The following is a 15,086-nucleotide window of genomic DNA, read 5'->3' on the forward strand; positions in this document are numbered from 1 at the left end:
GGAATTCAAATTAGGTGACAAGTAGCTGAGGTTCTTCCTTAATCTCCAGATGCCCTAGCTGTCCACATTCTCTAACGAATCAGCCAAGTTTTCCTTTCTTCCCTTTTCACGTGGGCTCCTTTCCACCTCCGGCTCCCTGTCCCGACAGTGACCCCACTGGAGAAACTAGCGGATTCGTCGCAGCCTTTATCGGGCCTAAAAGCTGCACCCGGGTAGGGCAGGCAGCAAGCAGGACTCCGAAGGCCGCTTCGCTCCAAGAAGTGGTGCTGGCGCGCACTCTGCTGGAAAACGGAAGAACTGCAGGCGCTCGATTTCGACTCCGCCCCCGAGGCCAAAGTCTTCCAGGTCACTTCCAGGAGCCTCCGCCCCTGGGACAGACCTTACCTGAAGCGGAGGCTGTAGGACTCCGGACTAAGCTGGGGATTTGCACGGAGAGAGGGTGAGGAGCATAAAGTGTTGGGGGAGCGAGAAACGGGCCGACAGAAGAGGGGCTTGGGACTCTTGGAGAGAGGTTGGGTAGCGAGGGAGCCGCTCCTGCGACTGCCCTGAGGTGTCACGTTCCCGAGTAGAGCAGGGCCCTCGGAGCGTGCGGTCTGCGCCCGTCTGCCGATTCCCAAACCTGGAGCCCGTGGAGAGAGTGGGCGTTTCCTTCGCTCACGCCGAGCAACGAGCACGCGTGCGGTGCTGTGCGTGGCAAACCCGTCGCAGTGTCTTCCTGTAGTGTCTGCACGTGTTGGGAGGGGTGCTCCCTAGGACCGCTCCCCGGTCAGGATGGTGGAGAGGTGGCTTGAGAGGGACACATCCCCATCTCTCCCCAGATGGCATCGTGGAGCCCTGACACCCCATGTTCCTGCGACTGCTTTGTCTCGGTGCCCCCGGCCTCGGCTCTCCCAGCCGTGATCTTTGCCAAGAACTCTGACCGGCCCCGGGATGAGGTGCAGGAGGTGGTGTTTGTACCGGCAGGCACGCACGCCCCTGGGAGCCGCCTCCAGGTGGGTTAGGCCTTCCAGAGTGCTGGGAGGTGTGGCAGTAATAGGTATTCTTCTAAAACCTTCCTCCTCTGTTCCCCCGACCTGAGAAGCTACCAGATGTGGTGAAAAGAACATGAGCTTTGAGTCTACTGACTGGGACCTAACCTGTTATTTAGCCGCTGTTGACCTCAGTTTTCTCATCTGTATAATAGGGATAATAAGACCTTCCTCAAAGGGTTGTGTTGGGTGATGGGTTCAGCGCCACCACTTTAGAGGTACCTTCCCCCTTTCTAAGTGGACCTCCCTTTTCTCCTCCCTCATCTCCAGTGCACCTACATTGAGGTGGAACAGGTGTCCAAGACCCATGCTGTGATCCTGAGCCGCCCTTCTTGGCTGTGGGGGGCTGAGATGGGTGCCAACGAGCATGGTGTCTGCATTGGCAATGAGGCAGTGTGGACCAAGGAGCCAGTCGGGGAAGGGGAAGCCCTGCTGGGAATGGACTTACTCAGGTGCGGACCTGCCCTCCTTCATCCCCCCTTGATACACCAGAAATCTGGGGCTGAATACTGACCCAGGCCACCCTCCCTGCCCCCAAGCACCTCCCCTTTTTCTGCCCACTTTGTCGTCCTCCCCAGGTAGGCTGCCCCCTCCCCTCCCCTCTCCTGGCCCCATCTCCACAGTCTGGTGAGGAGCTCCCAAATGTAGCCAGCTCTGGGTGTCTCCTGGCCCAGAAATAGGGCAATGGTTTAACTTTTTTTTCAATAGAAGGAAATTTTTTTCGAGTGAAATCTCATGAAGAATTTTGGTTTGTAAAACCAGTTAATGATAACAGATAAACCGATCACACAAATAAACGAGAGCCGGCAGCTGGAGCAGCTGCTCTGATAGAGATTGGAGGGCACAGGGCATGTTTTCCTCCAGGAATGTGCTTCAGTCCATTTCATGAACCCCTCAGAGCACAGCTTGAAAACCACAAGCCTATAGTTGGTGACGATTTTCTCTGTGACTTGGGCTCATCACCAAACCTCTCTGGGACTCTTCTGTCCACTGAAGCTCTGCCATCAGCACTGATACCCCATCGCCCTTCTGTCCCCTGGACTCTTTGTGCCAGGCTGGCTTTGGAACGGGGCAGCTCTGCCCGGGAGGCCTTGCACGTGATCACAGGCTTGCTGGAGCGCTACGGGCAGGGGGGCAGCTGCCGGGAGGACCCCACGCCATTCTGCTACCACAACACTTTCCTGCTGGCCGACCGGACTGAGGCCTGGGTGCTGGAGACGGTGGGGAGGCTGTGGGCTGCACGGAGGATCCAGGGTGAGGGGCCTGGCGCTGGGGCCTGCCTCCCAGAAGCGTTCTCCTTTTGGGGTGGGAATGGTGGTGGGGGCAAGGAAGGCCCGATCCAGGTGCAAATGTCTCGAATGGTGGGGACGTCCAGGGACACGGGAGATGAGCCCTCTCGAGTACCTCACCTCCCCCTTCACTTGCTTGAGTCCTTTTGTGCTTCAGCCTGCATCTTCCTCTGGGGAGCCTTCCTGGACTTCCTGGTGGCCAGGCTTCTCCCTTATACACAAGCCGGGGTCCCTTCATGATGATGCTCCCTGCAGTTGCCGGCTCTCGTTTATTCGTGTGATCGGTTTAACTGTCCCCTCCACAAGGGTTGTCTTGTTCTCTTCACCACTGTGTTCTCAGCACCTAGCTGAGTGCCTGGCACAGGACAGGGGCTCAACAATATATGAGCGACCCCTCATCTCCTCTGTAGAGGGGGTCCACAACATCTCCAACCAGCTGAGCATCGGCTCGGACATCTCGGCAGAACACCCTGAGCTCCGGCCCCACGCCCAGGTCCAGGGCTGGTGGGACGGGCAGGGCACCTTTGACTTTGCCCAGGTCTTCTCCCTGAGCCAGCAGCCTGTGCGCATGGAGGCTGCCAAGGCCCGCTTCCGGGCCGGGCAGGAGCTGCTGCAGCAACAACAAGGTCAGTGAGTAGACAGCGTGGGGCCCAGCTCTCTTCCCTCCCACAGCCTCGGGGGCTTACTCTGAGGCCGGAGGGCCCCCTTCTGCCCTCAGGGCCCTCACTGTGTCCTCCTTGGCAGGGGGTATCACAGCAGAGGTGATGATGGGCATCCTCAGGGACAAGGAGAGCGGCATCTGTATGGACTCTGGGGGCTTCCGCACCACGGCCAGCATGGTGTCTGTGCTGCCCCGGGACACCACCCAGCCCTGCGTGCACTTCCTCACTGCCACACCAGACCCATCCCGGTGAGAGGGTGGGGAAGCTGGGGGGGAACGCCCCAGGCAGGGGAGACGGAAGGGTACCAGAGCCCTTATCCTTCCATCCTTGTCCCACTAGGTCTGTGTTCAAACCTTTCATCTTTGGGGTGGGGGCAGCCCAGCCCCCCCAGGTGCTGTCTCCCACTTTTGGAGCACAGGACCCTGTTCGGACCCTGCCTCGATTCCAGACTCAGGTGGATCGCCGGCACCCCCTCTACCGCGGACACCAGGTGGCCCTGGGACTGATGGAGAGTGAGCAGGTAACCCCGGGGAAGAGGGGCTACCCTGGGGGATGACGCACTTCCCCCACCCCAACTGGGACTCTGGAAATATGAGGGTAACTGGGAGCGAAGGAGACTCTAGAGCTAAGGAGAGGAGTCTCTCCCTTCAAAGTCAACCCTGGAGAATGTTGGGTGTATATCCTTTCTCCTGCTTATGTGAGATGGCAGCCATCTGCCCCTACTCCGTAATCCAGAGGGAAGCCTGTCCCGGGGATTCATCGCCCCCTTTCCTGGGCAGGCTCGGGGGAAGCAGCTTCGGCAGAAGCAGCGGGACCTGGAGCAGGAAGGCCTGGTGGCTGTGCGGCGGCTGCTGACCAGGGAGTGTGCTCCACCCGCCCAGGAGCTGGGCGGCCTCTTCCAGGCCTTTGTGGAGAAGGAGACCCAGGCATATGCCTGAGCCTGACCCCTCCTGACTTGGCCTGGGGTGCAGGGGGCTGCAGTGGGCACAGGACCCCTGGGGTAGAGGCTAGAGAAATCCCCTCACCTCATCCCCCACCCCAGCCTTGTTCTGAGTGGCCAGGTTGGCCTTTGCTCTAATAAATGTGTTTTATTTTCTTGTTCAGTGTCCAGCTCCAGTGGGGGTGGGAGGGCCAAGAGAGGACAAAGGGCAGCCCTGCAGTGGCTGCAGGGCCTCTGGGAGCCTTGCTGGGCAGCACATTCTTCTGACTTAGGTGGTGGAGGAACCTGGGAAGAGAAGGGGCCCCCAACATGTGGGTGTGGGAACATGGAGGGGCATGGCTGGTACAGCAGGTGGCTGCTCATGGGGAGAGTTACAACCACACATTTTTGGTTCTTGGCTTGAACCTTGGAAGGGCAGTCCCTGGTGGGGGGCCGGTGGTATGTGATGTGTCTACTGTGAGGTGGCATCTCCACCAGGCAGTGCCCACCTCCTGCCAGCTCAGAAGCCAGGTGGGGGCCCTGAGGTGGGGCACCAGTCCCTTGGGCAGTTCCTGAAAGTTCCTGTTCTTTAGAATCAGGCTCTGTATTCCTGCTATTGTTTCTGGGTGCTTTTTACTGACAGCTTCCCCTGAGATGCCCCAAGTGATGCAGAAGACACACGCAGGGCCTAGAGATGCTTTATTGGGGACAGGCTCCTGCCACAGGCCAGGGCTCTCAGGCCGAGGGGAGGCCCACTCCTTGTTCCTCCGTGTGCCTGGGGCTTCGCTGTTAGCAGTAGGCTGCATTTCACTTCTTGATTTTTTTGGTCACAGTTTTGGTTGTGCTGGGGGCCCCAGCCAGAGAGGCCTTGGGGGCTGTGGCCGCTCTGGCCCCCTTCCTTGCCTGCATAGTGCTTTGCTGGCCCCTGGGAGCCAGAGGGCACAGTCTCTTGGTGGTAGAGGAGGCCTCTGGCAAGGAAGCGGGCTCCGGGGTTGTCTCTTTCTCTTGTGTGGGGGTGACGGAAGGGCTGCTGTCCCCAGCCATGGGCGCCCCCGGCAGCGGGGGCAGGTCTGTGAGGGTGGGCTGAGTCTCCACCCTCAGCTGGTGCTCCAGCAGGGCTGTCTGCTGCCTGAGCTCCCGGTGCCTGCTCATTCCCTGCTCCAGCTCCTTGAGGAAGCCTGTGAGGGGTGGGATGGTGGGTGGTGGATAGAGCCCTGGGCTTGGCAGAAGCAAACTCTCCCCTACCATCCCTAGAAGGGAGGAGACAAGGCAGGTTGGGAAGGACTATTCTGGCCCTGGGACCACCTCCCCAGACACCCCGTGTCTTAGCTTCTCCCGGACCCCACAGGGCAGCTGCACACTTTGGAAAGCAGGGTCACCTCGTTCTGAGCAGAATGGGCCTCTGAGCTCTGGGAACTCCTCATCCTCATCACTCAAGGCTGTATCCTCCTCGTCCGAGGTCCAGCGCTCTGCCACAGGCTGCCCGTCCAGGTCTAGGAGCAGTGGCAGGGCTTCTGTCAACAGCTTCCTGTGGGGCGGAAACAGCAGAGGTTACCCAGGAGGGCACCCTGGGTGTGGAGCTGGGAGGATGTGCAGACACAAGCCGCAGCAACCACACCGGGAGAGGTGGTGTTCTTGAGCTAGAAGATGGGCCTGTGGTCAGGTCAACACGGGAACCTTTAGTTCCTCCTCACCTGTAGCCATCCTGGTTGGTGCAGCTGTTTCCAGTCAGGTTGAGGATGAGAAGGCTCTCGGGGAATTCATCTGCACACAGCAAAGAGCGGGGGATGAGGTTCGCACCCCCACCTTCCAGTCCAAAGCCACTGCCCCTTTGCACAGCCCTCCAAGCCCCCTGGAGGATGTGCTGCTGATGTAAGCACAGGGAGGAGGGCAGAGAGGAGGGAGGGCATCCCAGGACCTATTCCATGAGCCAGGGCAAGGGCGTTCCTACCCAGCTTCAGCGTTTCTATCAGGTTCTCAGAAAGGTCCAGAAACTGGAGGTGGGGGAGGTCACGGAGGTTTTCCACTTGCCTAATTTGGTTTCCTGCCAAAGACAGGAAGCTGTAGGGGAAGGGAGGGGGAAAGACAACTGAATCACAGAACAGCTGGAGGAAGGGATGGGAGCCCCAGGTACCCGAGCCCCCCTGGCTCAGCAGCTGGACGAGTGGGGACACAGGCCCTCCTGGGGTCAGGGAAGCAGAGCTAGGCTTGTGGGGTCCTTGGCTGACCAGCAGCTGGGCTTTGGGACATCTGAGCCAGTTTTCTGGAGTATTACCAGGTTTCCTCCCCTTCATTCTAGCTCTTCTCCCCTCCCCCAACCCTGCCGGAGCCCTGGCACCATGTACCGTAAGGAGGGGACGCAGGCCAGGTTCTCAATTCTCTGAATCTTGTTCTGCAGGAAGAGACCAAGGTGGGGAAACCAAGCTAAGGTCAGTTGAGTGGGGTCCCTTTAAAGGGACAAAGCCCTAAGACCATGTCTACTCTTGAGGCTGGAGACCTGGCCCTTTGGGAATGATCACCCCACTCCTTGAACAAGTCATGAGTGCCTTGGGATGATTTGCTTTCTCCAAGTCGATGGCTGAGGACATAAACTTGGGGCTGGCTAAACTTGATTTAAGTACCCTGATCACCCCACAACCTGGACATCAGAGAAAGGAAACCAAGGGGGGCCAGGAAACGGAAAGGCCTTGGTCGTGGACTGCACACGCAAAGGGGAGAGCAAACCTGTGCTACTGTGACCTGGCCAGTGTCCGTGGGGGAAACTGGGAGGGATCTGGGCATATTCAACCTGGGGGAGCCCAGAGATTAACCGCCCCCACTCCCACCCCCACCAAAAAGCCTTTGAGCTTCTGAAGGATGCAGAGGAATCTTATGCTTCTCTCTTCCTGTCCTTCAAAACAGGAAATGGACTTGAGCTGTATAACATGAGAGATTTAGGACAGACACCATCTAGGACTTCTAGAACAAGCAAAGTGTCTGATAGAAAAACAGTGATTTAAGAGCAAGGTCAGGATCTCTTTTGGGTGCATTGGTCTTTCAATTCAACAGAATTCCTGATTCATCTGGAAACCGTTTCAATGAAGGTCTGCCTGCCTCAACACCAGTAAATGGACAAGATGACCTGGTTGGCGTCTTTCAGATTAAACAAACATGACTCACAGGGGCTGGAGTCCCCTCCCCAGGGAGAAGGAAGGGCAGGAGGCAGGACATTACCCCTTGCAGATAGAGGCTGTGAAGATTCTGGAGGCCCTCTAAGTTCCTGATAGTGGTAATTCCCTCCCGGTCCAGGCGAACAGTCTGCAGTTCAGCAAGTGTGTGGAACCTGGGCAAATGGGTGCTGTGACAGAGTGCCACTTCTGTGGTCTCTTAGCAGGAAGATGGAGGGGAGGGTGTTTTAAGGAGGGATGGATGGCTCAGTGACTCTGATCAGATGTCAGGGACACCTGCTTGACTCATGAGGTGGGGTCTAGATTGGGAACCTGGGTTGACTTGGAGACCTCAGTATCTATCAGTAGCACTGGGAGGGATAAGGGTGAGAGGGGAGTGAGAATCCTTGGACTGGGAAACTGGGTGATGGCAGCTATGGTTCCTGCAGATGTGGGGGCAGACTTCCTCCAGCCAGCTTGGGTTGGGGAGGCAGGGGCTGGGGCAGAGAGGAGATGCTTCCTTACATCCCTTCTGAGTGGTCCATGGAAGGAAAATCACTTGTTCCACCCATCCATTCATTAATCCCGCAACATTTACTGAATGCCCATTAGAGACAAATGAGAGAGTCCCTGCCCATCACTACTAGGGAAGCTGGCCAAACATCTATGACAAGTGGATGACAGAAGCACGTGCAGAGGACTAAGGGAGTAGACTATACATTGAATCCAGAGGGATTCAGGGAATGGTTCCTGGGGGAGATGACACATTAGTAGGAGTTAGACTGGAAGGAGAGGGGGGATGAGAAGGCATTTCAAGCAGAAGGAATAGTATGTGTGATTCCAGCCTTTCTTCAACTGCAATGTGCCCATGAACCCCTTAGGGAGTCTTGTTAAACTGCATATTTTGATTCAGTAAGTGGGCCTGAGATTCTTCATTTCTAACAAGCTCCTAGGTGATGCAGATGCTGCCCACCCACCCCAGCACCACTCTGAGTAGTAAGTGCTAAGCTGTGGGAACATGGGGTCTTAGAGGAATCACACTTACGGAGAGTGGCAAAAAATAAGGTTGAAAAGGCACCAGGCTAAAGTGTTTGGATTTTATTCTGGAGGTGCTAGGAAGTTAAGGAAGGTCCTGTCAGGGAGTGTCTGATCAGATTTGTTATTTAAAAGGATCATTTTGGCAACAGTATGGGGTGCCTGGACTGGAGGCAGACAGACTAATTAGGAGTTTGTTGAGAAGTGATGACTTTAGACCCTTATTTAAAGCAACTGAGTGGGCATGGTGAAAAAGAGAATGGTTTTTAAGGAGGAAGAATCAGCTGGACATTGCCACTGACTGAATGTGTAGAGTAAGTAAAGAGAAGGACAAAAGTAAGTTGACCAATCAGTAGAGCTCAGGGGACTGGTCATTCTCTGTGTTTCAACGTTCCAGCACCCCTTTCCTCTCCGGTGCACTTACATCTTCTCTGACAGATCCTCATCTTCAGGGAAGGCCAAGTTCCGCCTAGTGATAAGGGCTTCAGTAATGCACACTCCACTGATTTCCTCTGGACTCTGGGCAAGTTTAGCTGTGAAAAGATGAGTCCAGTTGTTACATTTCCTTGTTCTTGGGGGCCTGACTCTACTGTTAACCAACTGTTCTACCCATCCCACCTCCCTACTCACCTCCAGGCATGATCTAAAAGTTGCTGGCTTGCGGAGCGATTGGAACGAAGAGAAGTAGAGCAGCTTGGACAGCCCCTGGGAATGGAAGAACCCAGGATGGTATGAGGAGAGAGAAGCTCAGAGAACTGGGGGATAAAGGAATGGGGTTGGTTCAGAGCTAACTGTTGGGGTGGGGCAGAAGACGAAAGTAAATCGAGGTGGAGGATCTGGAGTTTGAGGAGTGTATAGGGGCTTTCCAGGCCGCCTACAGGGGGATTGTAGGTAGATAACGGTGCGGACGGATGGAAAGAGCGGCTCGAGGTGTCGTTGCTAGGAGACCGGACGCCTGATGACGCACCGGGGAGGGCGGGCTCTCAGGTGCCGGGTTCGGCGCATGAGGATTGCTGCTCCAGCTGGCGGCTCCTCCCTCCGCTTCCGGTCCTGGGACTACCCACAATCCTTAGCTCTTTCCGTCGCGGTCGTCTCCCGGTCCTTCTTCCGGTGGCGATGGCTGCGGCCGTGGCTGGGATGTTGCGAGGGGGTCTCCTACCCCAGGCGGGTAAGGAGCGGCCCACGTCTTCGCGGCGCGTTCTGGCCGATGCTCTCTATTCGTCTCCCTCCTCTGCTGCTGGTCATTTCCCCAAAGTTCTGATCCCAGACAGCTCTCGATGACTAGATGTTAGTTTAATGAGTGATTTTTGAGTACCTTATATAGACCAGGCACAGTGATAAGTACTTTACATGTATTACTTCGCTTAAACCTTAAAGCATCCTATGAAGATCTCTGGCCTGATCTAATTTCCTGTGATTCCAGATTCTAGTAATAACAGCAACACAGCAGAAGCCTCGGGGACAACCACAGTACTTATTCTCTATCCCCTAGTCCCCCTGCCTTGTTTAGGGTTTAAACCCATTACCCAGTTTTTTCTGCCTCCAGAAATTAAGATCTCAGGCCTTCCGTAGCCACCCTCTGCAAAGGTCTCCCCTGTTAAGTCTATCTGTCACCCTGTTTATTGACCCCTTCGCCTCTTCACACACTGTACTTTTGCATTTGTTTGTCTTCTCTATTAGACTTTAAACTCCATCAAGGCAGAACCGTATTCATTCAGCATAGCCAGCAGGTGGCATGGTGCTTGACATTAGTAAGCATGCTGTAGATATTTGTTTAATGAATGATTTTGAGTACCTTATATAGACCAGGCGCAGTGATAAGTACATGTATTTCATTTAAACCATAAAGCATCCTATGAAGAAGGCATTCTCTTCCCCTCTTTACAGGTGAAGAAACTCCTTGAATGGTCAAGGTCACAGCCAGTAAGTGGCAGAAGAAAGATTGGAAATTGGCTCCATGTGTGTCAATTCTATCTCACTAAAACTGCAAAAATTTGGTTCCATCTGATACAGAGCTTGTGCTCTCAACAGTTAGGATTTGTGGCCACTAGCAAGAAAACCTCTCACTTCAGCAAAATCTCCATGCTCTCTGATTATTAGAGCCACCTTCTGACTGCAACTTTCCCTGAGATCCCATCCTAGGCTTGGGGAGGGCTGAAAATGGGAAGCTGTAACCTGAGTCCTTTTGTTGAGAATGAAGGGGTTTCTTTGGCCTTGGTATCTCGAGTGTCTCCCTTGTCTTCTGAGGGGTGCTCTGCAGCAATGCCTGTAAAAAAGGAAAGTAGAGAGGAGAAAAACTTGTTTGGGGGGAGATGTGAGAACAGTATAACTTCTCCCTCCTGCTTCAAATCCTGGGGGAAGGAGTAGTGCTTAGAGCAGTGATTCTCAAACTTCAGCCCTCATCAGTATCACCTGGAGGGCTTGTTAACACACTGTTCGCTGGGCTCCTCTTCAGAACTACTGACTCCTCATCAGTATCACCTGGAGGGCTTGTTAACACACTGTTCCCTGGGCTCCTCTTCAGAGCTACTGACTCAGGAGATCCAGGACAGGGCCTGAGAAGTTGTATTTCTTACAAGTTCTGGGTGATGCTGATGTTGGGTTGGGAGTTGGTGGTAGTGCATACTTTGAGAGCCACTGGCTTAAAGTTGGCAAATTGTGGCAGGGCTGGTCTTTTCTCCATAGTTAGTTGTATTAGAAACAGGCTGCATCTGTTTGTTTACATGGTGACTGGCTGCTTCCATGATACAGTGGCAGAGATGGCTCTCAAACATAACATTTTTGTTTGGTCACTTAAGAAAAATTTGTTCAACTCTTTCCTTTTAAAAATGTGTTCGAAATGCTTTCTCCTTTGCTCCTGTTTTTCCTCATCTCTGTGCATAAAGAAGAGCTGGAGAAGTGGGTTCCTCCAGGATGAAGCACCTGAGCTAAGGTCACCCATTAAAGAGAAGAAAAGGTTTGCGGATTCAGGCTTTCCAGCAGACAGTTCCTTGTTCCACTCAATGCCAAGGCTAGCTTTGTGAGCTCCATGCATAGAGGGTGGATTCTTTGTCTCTGGAGCAGACTAAGGTTCTTTGTCTCTGGGATAGACTAAGGCTTCCAAGAGGCTACATCTCACCACGTGGCCCTTTTTTTCTCCCAGGCCGGCTGCCCACCCACCAGTTTATCCGCTATGGCTCCAAGGCTGTTACTCGCCACCGTCGTGTGATGCACTTTGAGCGGCAGAAGCTGATGGCTGTGACTGAGTATATTGCCCCCAAACCTGTTGTCAACCCAAGATGCCTGCCGCCCCCTCCCAGCCCCCCGCAGGAGGTGAGGAGGCTGGGCATGTCGCCTGGTGGTGGGATGGTGGATTAAAGTGATCTTGTCTCTGTGGCCATAATGAAGTAGCACTCCACGACATTGTCATCTACATTGTTACTTCCCCACTTTGATCCCAGAGTTCAGATCCTTTAAAATGAAATCTGCCCTTGATTCTCTGTTGGCCTCTTGGACTCCGTGGATTGGACAGGTGTGGGTTTCCTTCACTCTTGTCTCCAAAAATGTGTGCTTGAAACTCTCCACATAGGTGAGGGGAAGAGAGAACATCCCACTGATCTTGAAGCTCCCAGGTTTTCTTAGAGGAACAATACAAAGTTTTTGGTCCTTGAAAGAGGGCAGAAAGATCAGTGGAGTATTGTTAACTTGATGGTGGTTTTCAACTCCCCAAGTTCTCAACTTTGAGAAACACTGTCTTGAGAAAATGAAGTCTTGTTCTGTGAAAATACCTCAATTTTGAATCAACACTGTAAAAGAGTAATCTTGTATTTAAATTGATAAAAGAATTCAACATGAGTACAGTCTCAGAGGGCTAATTAAGTAATTTTGACAATATTATTATCAAAATAACATGAGCTGGGTCAGACTGTTGTCCATTTCAAAGGGACTGAGTGTTCTCAGGTGTTAAAAACACTGCTCTAGGCACATGGAACTCTGTTCAATGTTATGTGCCAGCCTGGATGGAAGAGGGGTTTGGGGAAGAGTGGCCACATATATATATACGGGTGAGTCTCTTGGCTTTTCATCTGAAACTACCTCAACAGTGTTAATCAGCTGCACTCCAATACAACATAAAAAGTTTAATGTTTGAGGGGAAGAATGCTGTTCCAGGGCATTTCCTGGCAGTCCAGTGGTTAGAACTCTGCTCTTTAACTGCCAAAGGCTTGAGTTCAGTCCTTGGTCGGGGCACTAAGATCCCACAAGCTGCATGGCGCCATAAAAAGATGATAGTATAAAATTTTAAAATAATAAAAATGCTGCTCTGAAGCCTGTAGTTATCAGATGGAAATGAAAGGGTGGAGTGAGAGAACATGTTTCTGAGAGTCAGGGGCCCGGTTCTCCTTCCTGTGCCCTAATCTTCACTTGGGCATCACTGGGAGCTCTGGCACCCATCCCTGAGGGAGTAAGGAGTACTAGAAGGGGCAGCTTATGTCCCCTTGGTCCTCCCTTCTTGACCTCAGGAGACAGGCCTCATCCGGCTCCTCCGTCGGGAGATAGCCGCAGTTTTCCGAGACAACCGAATGATAGCTGTCTGCCAGAACGTGGCTATGAGCGCGGAGGACAAGCTTCTCATGCGGCACCAGCTGCGGAAGCACAAGATCCTGATGAAGGTCTTCCCCAACCAGGTAGGGAGTGGACCCTCATTCCCCGCCTTGTTCCCCACCCGCTCCACCCCCATGTCAGACCGCAGCATCTCTCCCAAGAAGTGGCATTCCCAGCTCCCTTCCATGGCAGCTCTCTAGTCCGGGCCCTGAACTGTGTTAGGGCTTGAGGAGACCTTCATTAGCTTGAGCCCACAGCCTGGTGTGGCCTGTGACCAAGGTGGGTGACTCTTCCTCCTACTCAACCCCAGTAAGCCCTTCTCTCCTGCCGGTCCAGATCCTAAAGCCCTTCCTGGAGGATTCCAAATACCAAAACTTGCTGCCCCTTTTCGTGGGGCACAACTTGCTGCTGGTCAGTGAAGAACCCAAGGTCAAGGAGATGGTGCGAATCTTGAAGAGTGTGCCTTTCCTGCCGCTGCTGGGTGAGCAGCCAGTTGGGGGTGGGGCTGAAGTGGAAGTGGGTGCTCCAGCAGCCTGGTGTCACCTTCAAGGCTCGTGTGGGTAAAAGTGTGGCCATGCTTGGAGGGGACCCCTCCTCACAATGGGGCCTGCCTGTGTCACTCTGGGGAGGGGAAGTTCAGACACCTTGAGTCTAGTCAGGGGTGTTTTGTTGTTTATAGTTACTAAGTCGTGTCTGACTATTTTGCGACCTTAAGGAGTATAGCCCACCAGGCTCCTCTGTCTATGGGAATTCCCAGGCAAGAACACTGGAGTGGGTTGCCATTTCCTCCTCCGGGGGATCTTCCAGACCCAGGGGTTGAACTCAGATCTCCTGCATTAGTAGGTGGATTCTTTACCACTGAGCCACCAGGGAAGTCCAGTAAGGGGGTAGTGGGTGTTGAAACCCACACAGATGAATATGCTTAAACAGGCCAAGGGAAGGGTGCTGAGGGACAGGATTCCTCTGACGCTGAGAAACCCTGGAGGTGCTTCTTCTGGAGAATTCTGATTTCACAGTTATCTGTTGGTGGGGCAGGAATCTGTGTATATAATACAGATAATACAAATTCCGCCCCCGCCCCCGCCTCCATCAACATGCACTCCATGGTTCTTCAAGGAAGTTTAGGAGGAAACACTGATGTTGTGGGGGTTACATAATACACGGAAGGGTTTTCCAGGAAGAGTTAGGAAGGAGAGGAGGGGACTGATCTGAAACACTGGGAGTGGGGTGGGACACAGGTAGGGACTGGACCTGGGGGAAGGCTGGGAGGTAGAAAAGGGTGGTGAGAGCAGATTCCTAGGGTGGAACCGTTGTCTTTGAAGAGGAAACTCCTGTGTGGGAGCCTCGCTGATCCTGTGTTCCTCTAGGTGGCTGCATTGATGACACCATCCTCAGCAGGCAGGGCTTCATCAACTACTCCAAGCTCCCTAGCCTGGCCCTGGCACAGGGGGAGCTGGTGGGAGGGCTCACCCTCCTCACAGCCCGGACCCACTCCCTGCTGCAGCACCACCCGCTCCAGCTGACTGCCCTGCTGGATCAGTATGCCAGACAACAGCACGAGGGGGACCCTGTCGTGCCAGCCAGCGCGCAGCCGGATCCTCCCAACCCTGTTCAGGACTCGTAGCCAGCCTCCTGTACCCAGCCTGCCCATAAATACATTCTGCCCTGTTGGCTGTTGGAGACATGGGGAACTTAGGGTGGGGAGTGGTGGTGTTACCTGGCGTTTACTGACAATGATCTCTTCCAGTACATGGCCACCCAGAGATGTAGGGGAATTTCATTTCACAACAGAGGCTTGTAATCACTATCTTTGTTTCTAGTTTTCCTAACTTGGGACCTGATAGGAGCCATCTCTGTCCGTTTTCCAGGTCCAAGGCGGAGAAGCCCTGCCTTCTGTTTTCACTGTGCCTCGCTGCACACGCCTCCCAGCCTAGCCCCTTGTGGCTCCTACGTGCCAGAATAGCTCAGCTGAGTAGGTAATTGTGCTGAGAATGGCATCTGTTGAGAGCCTGCTGTGCCAGGCCCACTCTTTACCACTTTACATGTGCTAGTTCCTTGATTTCTCACATAATTATCCCGATTTCACAGACAGGAAGACTGTGGGGAAAAGAAGTCAAATGGCCTGTGAAAGGCCATGCTGTTAGTAAGAGGCAGCACAGGGACTGAACCAGGTGCTTTTCAGCTGTGAGGATGCTCCCCTGGTTTTCTACACTAGAGCTTTCTCATTAGGGCCCCAAGAGTGCTTTGAGTGTTCATTCTGTGCCCTCGGGGTGTGTCGTGTCATGGGAAAGTTGGGAGCACTGCTTTATGATAAAGTGAAATACATTTTTCTTAACTGTGCTTTGCTGTTTATAAGCTTATCCTCCCTGTAGACATATTCCCAAGGTCATCTCTGACTCACCTCCCTTCCTAGAACATCTCCCTCA

The 15,086-nt window shown here is 53.7% G+C and overlaps 3 protein-coding genes across 12 annotated transcripts; 2 read left to right on the top strand and 1 right to left on the bottom strand.

The window, feature by feature from the left end:
- Positions 1 to 320: 320 nt before the first annotated feature.
- SCRN2 (secernin 2) lies at positions 321 to 4,076 on the top strand. Its single transcript, XM_027519758.1, has 8 exons — positions 321 to 439; positions 819 to 992; positions 1,299 to 1,480; positions 2,083 to 2,282; positions 2,728 to 2,943; positions 3,062 to 3,227; positions 3,319 to 3,499; positions 3,759 to 4,076. The coding sequence occupies exons 2-8, from the start codon at positions 819 to 821 to the stop codon at positions 3,915 to 3,917; spliced, it is 1,278 nt and encodes a 425-aa protein (XP_027375559.1). The 5' UTR covers positions 321 to 439; the 3' UTR covers positions 3,918 to 4,076.
- Positions 4,077 to 4,580: 504 nt separating this feature from the next.
- LRRC46 (leucine rich repeat containing 46) lies at positions 4,581 to 9,131 on the bottom strand. Of its 8 annotated transcripts, none has more exons than XM_027519762.1 (9): positions 9,047 to 9,131; positions 8,710 to 8,784; positions 8,504 to 8,612; positions 7,112 to 7,235; positions 6,244 to 6,290; positions 5,850 to 5,959; positions 5,593 to 5,662; positions 5,278 to 5,426; positions 4,581 to 5,148 (listed from the first exon to the last, which is right to left on the bottom strand). In XM_027519762.1, the coding sequence occupies exons 2-9, from the start codon at positions 8,717 to 8,719 to the stop codon at positions 4,706 to 4,708; spliced, it is 1,062 nt and encodes a 353-aa protein (XP_027375563.1). In that variant the 5' UTR covers positions 8,720 to 8,784; positions 9,047 to 9,131; the 3' UTR covers positions 4,581 to 4,705. The 8 variants fall into 8 exon arrangements, with proteins under 8 accessions (XP_027375563.1, XP_027375565.1, XP_027375561.1 ...); XM_027519764.1 differs by having other exon boundaries at positions 7,112 to 7,220; positions 8,958 to 9,067; XM_027519760.1 differs by having other exon boundaries at positions 8,958 to 9,049.
- Positions 9,132 to 9,140: 9 nt separating this feature from the next.
- On the top strand, positions 9,141 to 15,000 carry MRPL10 (mitochondrial ribosomal protein L10). Of its 3 annotated transcripts, XM_027519770.1 has the most exons (7): positions 9,201 to 9,247; positions 9,967 to 10,002; positions 10,965 to 11,035; positions 11,222 to 11,391; positions 12,579 to 12,743; positions 12,997 to 13,141; positions 14,028 to 15,000. In XM_027519770.1, the coding sequence occupies exons 4-7, from the start codon at positions 11,287 to 11,289 to the stop codon at positions 14,282 to 14,284; spliced, it is 672 nt and encodes a 223-aa protein (XP_027375571.1). In that variant the 5' UTR covers positions 9,201 to 9,247; positions 9,967 to 10,002; positions 10,965 to 11,035; positions 11,222 to 11,286; the 3' UTR covers positions 14,285 to 15,000. The 3 variants fall into 3 exon arrangements, with proteins under 3 accessions (XP_027375569.1, XP_027375571.1, XP_027375570.1); XM_027519768.1 differs by lacking the exons at positions 9,967 to 10,002; positions 10,965 to 11,035 and having other exon boundaries at positions 9,141 to 9,247; XM_027519769.1 differs by lacking the exons at positions 9,201 to 9,247; positions 10,965 to 11,035 and having other exon boundaries at positions 9,969 to 10,002.
- The last annotated feature ends 86 nt before the right edge of the window (positions 15,001 to 15,086 follow it).

Source organism: Bos indicus x Bos taurus, chromosome 19 (assembly GCF_003369695.1).
Source record: "Bos indicus x Bos taurus breed Angus x Brahman F1 hybrid chromosome 19, Bos_hybrid_MaternalHap_v2.0, whole genome shotgun sequence".
NCBI classification, from domain to species: Eukaryota; Metazoa; Chordata; class Mammalia; order Artiodactyla; family Bovidae; genus Bos; species Bos indicus x Bos taurus.